General features: G+C 60.4%; 1 protein-coding gene across 2 annotated transcripts; it reads right to left on the minus strand.

Moving 5' to 3' along the window:
• Nucleotides 1-2,212: 2,212 nt before the first annotated feature.
• On the minus strand, nucleotides 2,213-4,880 carry FOXA2 (forkhead box A2). Of its 2 annotated transcripts, XM_064707090.1 has the most exons (3): nucleotides 4,838-4,880; nucleotides 4,053-4,122; nucleotides 2,213-3,544 (listed from the first exon to the last, which is right to left on the minus strand). In XM_064707090.1, the coding sequence occupies exons 2-3, from the start codon at nucleotides 4,119-4,121 to the stop codon at nucleotides 2,297-2,299; spliced, it is 1,317 nt and encodes a 438-aa protein (XP_064563160.1). In that variant the 5' UTR covers nucleotide 4,122; nucleotides 4,838-4,880; the 3' UTR covers nucleotides 2,213-2,296. The 2 variants fall into 2 exon arrangements, with proteins under 2 accessions (XP_064563160.1, XP_064563158.1); XM_064707088.1 differs by lacking the exon at nucleotides 4,838-4,880 and having other exon boundaries at nucleotides 4,053-4,145.
• Between the last annotated feature and the right edge of the window lie 500 nt (nucleotides 4,881-5,380).

The raw sequence follows: 5,380 nt of genomic DNA on the forward strand, positions 1-5,380 counted from the left end.
GGGAGGGGCAAAAGGTGAAAGGAGAATAAAAAGGGGAGAAAAATAAAAGGAGAAAATAAGAGGGGAGTTAAAAGGCGGAGGAAAATAAAAGGAAGGAAGGAGAAAAAAAGAGCGAGGAAAGTAAAAGGAGGAGAAGAAATAAAGGAGAAAACAGACGGGGAGAGAATGAAAAGGAGGAGACGAAAATGAAACGCCTGAGGGAAAAAAGAAATGAAAGGAGAAAAAGTAAAACGGGAGAAAAATGCAAGGGGCGAGGAAAAAAAAGAGGGGGAAAGGAAAAAAAAACAAAAGGGGGAGAAAAAAACGAAAAGGGGAGAAGAAATAAAGGGGGGAAGGAAGAAAAAGGGAGAAGAGGGAAGAAAAGGGAGGGAGAAGGAAGACAAGAGGGGAAGAAGGAAGAAAAGGAGGTGAGAAGGAAGAAAATAGAGGGGGAGAGGAAGAAAATAAAGGAGGAAAAGAAGAAAAAAGAGGCGAAAGCTCGGCGGAGGGAGCGAGATGCGATCGGACCCGAGCGGGAGCGGGGGCTGGGGGGGGTGTCCTTGTCCCCAAAGCGGCGACACCCCCGCGCCCGTGCCCGCTGGCCGCGGGAGCCTTTTATGTGCTAATGCCACCCATTGCACGCCCCGCTTGCCATCGTGTGTGTCCTTGCAGAGATCCCGACACATTTCAGCCCCGTTTTGTTTTTTTGGGAAGGTTCTTTTTTTTTTTTTTTTTTCCCCTTCTCCTCTTTCCCCCTGCTGCCTGCCCCCCCCCCTCTGCCCCGCTCCTCCCCGCTCCTTCCCTTTCTCCCCTTTTCTCTCGCCGCGGACAATGCGGAATTTTAAGAAGGATTTGGGTGTTAGTTGGGAAAAAGCAACATCGCGGCGTGGCCGGCGCCGCGTGGGAAAAACAACAAGTGGTTGGGAAGAGGGGGAAAAGGGAATGGAAGGAGAGGATGAGGGAGATGTTGAAAATAAAAAGCTCCGCGTGTTTCCCTCCGCCTGCGGAAAAACCGGGATGCTGTCCCCGGAATGCTGTCCCTGCGAGTCCCAAATCCCTCCCGGTTAACGCAGCTGGGATGATTTTTCCAGGATCGCGGGGCTTTGGGAAAGGGGTCCCTGATTCCCACCTTGGGCGGGGGATGCGGATTTTCCCTGCCCGCGGTGCCGGGTTGGGATGGGTGGGAATAGCGGGATCCGGCGGGGATCCCGCGGGCACGGAGGCGTCTTGGGATCCTGGAAGGAACAGTGGGATCCTGGAAGGAACAGCGGGATCCTGGAAGGAACAGTGGTATCCTGGAAGGAATAGTGGGATCCTGGAAGGAATAGTGGGATCCTGCGGGGATAGGGGGGATCCTGGAAGGGATGGAGAGGGTCCGGGAGGGATGGAAGGAGGGCGGCAGAGACATCGTAGATCCCAGCGGGGGCTGGAGCGATTCCGGCGGGGGATTGGAGCGATCCCAGCAGGGTTGGGAGCGGTCGCAGCCGGGTCCGGGGATCCCGGGAATGCCGGCAGGGAGAGCGGCGATGCCAGCCGGGAGCGGCGGGGGTCCCGTCGGGCGGCGGCGGCGGCGGAACAGAGATGCAGGGGGAAAAGCACCGCCAACACGACTTTAATGGAGTTCTGCGGCAGCTGCGGCCGCCAGCTACCAGAGTACACAGCTCGAAGCCATAAATAAAGCATACAGAAACGATAAATTAATCAGATCCAAGTAGTTTACTCTCCCGGGAACATCAAGCATTTGCTTCAATTACAACAATCTATCCTGCCTTTTTAAAATTTTTTTTTCGTATTTTTTTCTTTTCTTTTTTTTGCTTTCCCCCGTTTCCCCCCCTCCCACCCCTTTTTTTCTTTCTTTTCTTTTTTTTTTTTTTTTTTTTTTACAACGTTGCAAGACTTTTGGTTCTCGGTTTCCGAACTAGGAGTATTCACAAGGAAGGAGGGGTTGGTTCTGCCTCGGTTGGGGGTTATTTTCCGCCCCCCTCACTCGCACACAAAAAAATAGATATATTTAGACCTCGTGGCAACAACGACAACGAAAAAAATCAAAACAAGTCCCCCCCATGCCCACCCCGCCAAACCAAACCACCCCACACGGAGATTTCCCCCTGCCTTGGGTGGATTTGGGAAGGGGCCACACGGCTGCAGATTCCCGAATGGATGCAAACATCTGGAGCCAACAGAAAAAAAAAATAAAATAGATATATATATGTATATATATATATACCGGATATGTACCGTGCTCAGAGTCCACTGCGAGGGGTATTGGGGGGGGGGCAGGAAAGGGTTTCCCCCTTTTTCCAGGAGCTTTTCCTGCTTAGGAGGAGTTCATGATGGGCCGGGAATACACGCCTTGGTAGTAGGAAGTCTCTCCGGCCAAAGGCGAGGCCTCCAGGGCGCTTTTGTTCGTGACGGGCGCCATGGCCAGGCCCGCGGGCACGGGCGAGGCGTAGCCCGAGTAGTGCATCACCTGCTCGTAGGCCTTCAGGTCCATTTTGTGCGGGTGGTGGTGCTGGTGGTGCGGGTGGTGGTGCTGCTGCTCCGAGGAGGACATCAGGTTGTTGATGGAGAACGGGTGGTTGAAGGCGTAGTGGTGCTCGGGCTTGAGGTGCCCCTCGTGGGCCAGCCCGGCGTGCGGCGGCGCCAGCAGGTGCTGCCCCGGCGAGGCCGAAGGCTCCCCGGGGCTCAGCCCTTTGAGGTCAGCCAGGGCGCGCTTGTGGTCCTGGCAGGGCGAGGAGCTGGCCGGGGACTCGGCGCCCGCGGAGCCGTCAGAGCCCCCCGAGGAGCTGCCCTCGCCCAGGGCCTGGCTGGCGGCCTGGCCTGGGCCTTTCTTGCCACCACCGCCGGCGCCCGCGGCGCCGTCCTTGGCCGCCAGCTGCTTCTCGCACTTGAAGCGCTTCTGGCGGCGCAGGTAGCAGCCGTTCTCGAACATGTTCCCCGAGTCCGGGTGCAGCGTCCAGAAGGAGCCCTTGCCCGGCTTGTCCGGGGAGCGCGGCACCTTGAGGAAGCAGTCGTTGAAGGAGAGCGAGTGGCGGATGCTGTTCTGCCAGCGCTGCTGGTTCTGGCGGTAGAAGGGGAACAGGTCCATGATCCACTGGTAGATCTCGCTGAGGGTCAGCATCTTGTTGGGCGACTGCTGGATGGCCATGGTGATGAGGGAGATGTAGGAGTAGGGCGGCTTGGCGTGCGTGTAGCTGCGCCGGTAGGTCTTGGGGTCGCGCGAGCGGTTCAGGTTGGACTGGCCGTAGATGGGGCTCATGGAGTTCATGTTGGAGTAGGGCGCCAGGGCGTTCATGGAGCCCGCCTGGCCGCCCATGGGGCTCATGCTGGGGCTCAGGTGGGCGCCCATGCCCGGCACGCCGGCCGAGCCCATGGCCGGCATGGCGCCCGCGCCCGGGGACATGCCCGTCAGCGAGGGGCTCATGCCCGTGTTGGCGTAGGACATGTTCATGGAGGTGGCCGCCGCCGTCATGTTGGCCGTGCTGCTCATGGCCGACATGGTCATGTAGGTGTTCATGCTGTTCATGCCCAGCCCCGCGTTCATGTTGCTCACCGAGGAGTAGCCCTGCGGGGACAAGCGACACAGGGCACGGGGATGGCGCGGGGGGGAGCCCCAGCCCAGCCAAGCCCAGCCCAGCCAAGCCCAGCCCGGAGCCGGAGGAGCCGCAGCCGCGGGGCTCCGCGGAGGGCACGGGAGGAAAGGGTTAAATAAATCCCGGAGCGGGGTGGTGGTGGGGGAGGCGGGAGGGGGGTAGGGGGGGGTTGTTTTTCTTCTTAATGAAACCCAAATATATTTTGGTATCTATATTAAAAAAACCCGCGGTGGCAGCAGGAGCGGCGGAGCCGTCCCGGGCAGCGGAGTTGCAGAGGAAGGGAAAGGGGAAGGGAAAGGGACATCCCTGCCCGGAGAGAGAAAAATACCTGGAGGGGTGGGAGGGAAAACAGGGAAGAGCCGCCCGCACCCCCACCCGCACCTCGGGACCCCCGCCCGCAGCGCCGAGCCGGTGCCAAAGTTAATCCCGTGCCGGGCCCGGGACACCGGCGGGTTTTGGGGCTCCCGGCCCCGTCCATACCTCGGGCTCCCCGTAGTAGTTGCTCCAGTCCGTGTGCTCATGGCCTTCCATTTTCACCGCTCCCAGCATACTGGAAGTGGAGTGCATGGCAGTTTAAAATTTAACAGCCACAACAAACGACGGCGGAGAGCGACCCAAAAAAAAAAAAAAAAAAAAAAAAAAGGAGAGGAAAAAAAAAAAGGCAAAAAAAAAAAAAGTCGCCAACCCTCCCTCCCCTCCGCCGGAGCCTCTGGAGGAGGAGGAAGAGGAGGGAGGGAGGAAGGGGGGGATGGAGCGGCGCTGGGGCTGGGGTGGGTTTGTTCCGCCGCCGCTCCTTGGGTGGGTTTTCGCAGCGCTCCGCGGCGGAGAGGCGCCCGGAGGCGATGGAGGAGCCGGAGGAGGAGGAGGAGGAGGGAGGAGGGAGGAAGAAGAGGAGGAGGAGGAAGAGGAGGACAAGTGCTGCAGTGACGTGGGTGCCCCAGTGATATAGCACGGAGCGGCCGGGCGAGCCTCCAATCCCCAGGTCCTCGGCTGCCCATTTGAATAATCAGCTCACACCTAGGCGGGAGCGGCTCCTCCGCGGCCCCGCGCACCTCTGCGCGCCTCCGCCGCCGCCCCGCGCCGGGGGACACGGCTGCCACCCCGGACACGGCTGCCACCCCATCCCGCTCCCGGGGGACACCGTTCCCACCCCGCTGCCCGGACAGCCCCGACGGCAGCGGCTCCCCCGCAGCATTCCCGCCGGGAATGGCCCCGCTGGAGCTGCCGAGTGTCCCCCCGAAGTGCCCGGCGCCCTCCCCGCTCACCTTCGCTCCCCGCGGGGCTCTGCCCGGCCGGCAGGTCGGGACGCGGCTCTTCCCGGCAGGAAAACCGGGAGTGGAGGGAGCGGGGAGAGCAGGGAAAGGGGCGGGCAGCGCCGGCGGGGCCGCGGGGGCCGGCCCTGCGCGCTGCCGGTGCGGGTCCCGGTGCGCTCCGTCGGGGCAGCGCCGCTGCCGGAGCGCCCGGGAGCGGGGAAAAGCAGGGAAGGAGGAAAAGAGGGAAAGAGGAAGGAAGGAAGGAAGGAAGGACAGACGGGTGACCAAAATCACCCCCCCGTGGTCTAAATCGTGACGGCGGGGGGGGACCAAGGGCGACAGGGAGGCACCGGGGGCCTTCCCCCATTCCCACCGCCCCTTCCCGGTGCCCGCCCGGCTCCTCCGGGAGCATCCCCGCCGCTCCCGGGGAGTGTTCCATGAATCCCCACCTCGATCTGCCCACCGTCATTAAAAAAAAAAAAAAGAAGCCGAAAACCCAAGCCAACCGCAAACCCGATTTATTTGTTTTTTTGATTATTTATTTATTAGTCTATT

This window comes from Zonotrichia leucophrys, chromosome 3, assembly GCF_028769735.1.
Source record: "Zonotrichia leucophrys gambelii isolate GWCS_2022_RI chromosome 3, RI_Zleu_2.0, whole genome shotgun sequence".
NCBI lineage: Eukaryota > Metazoa > Chordata > Aves > Passeriformes > Passerellidae > Zonotrichia > Zonotrichia leucophrys.

Coding starts and splice junctions, on each gene's coding strand:
- FOXA2 (XM_064707088.1), bottom strand. CDS start 4,139: ATGCACTCCACTTCCAGTATGCTGGGAGCGGTGAAAATGGAAGGCCAT. Junction 3,545..4,052: donor ACTACTACGGGGAGCCCGAG/GTATGGACGGGG, acceptor TTGTCCCCGCAG/GGCTACTCCTCGGTGAGCAA.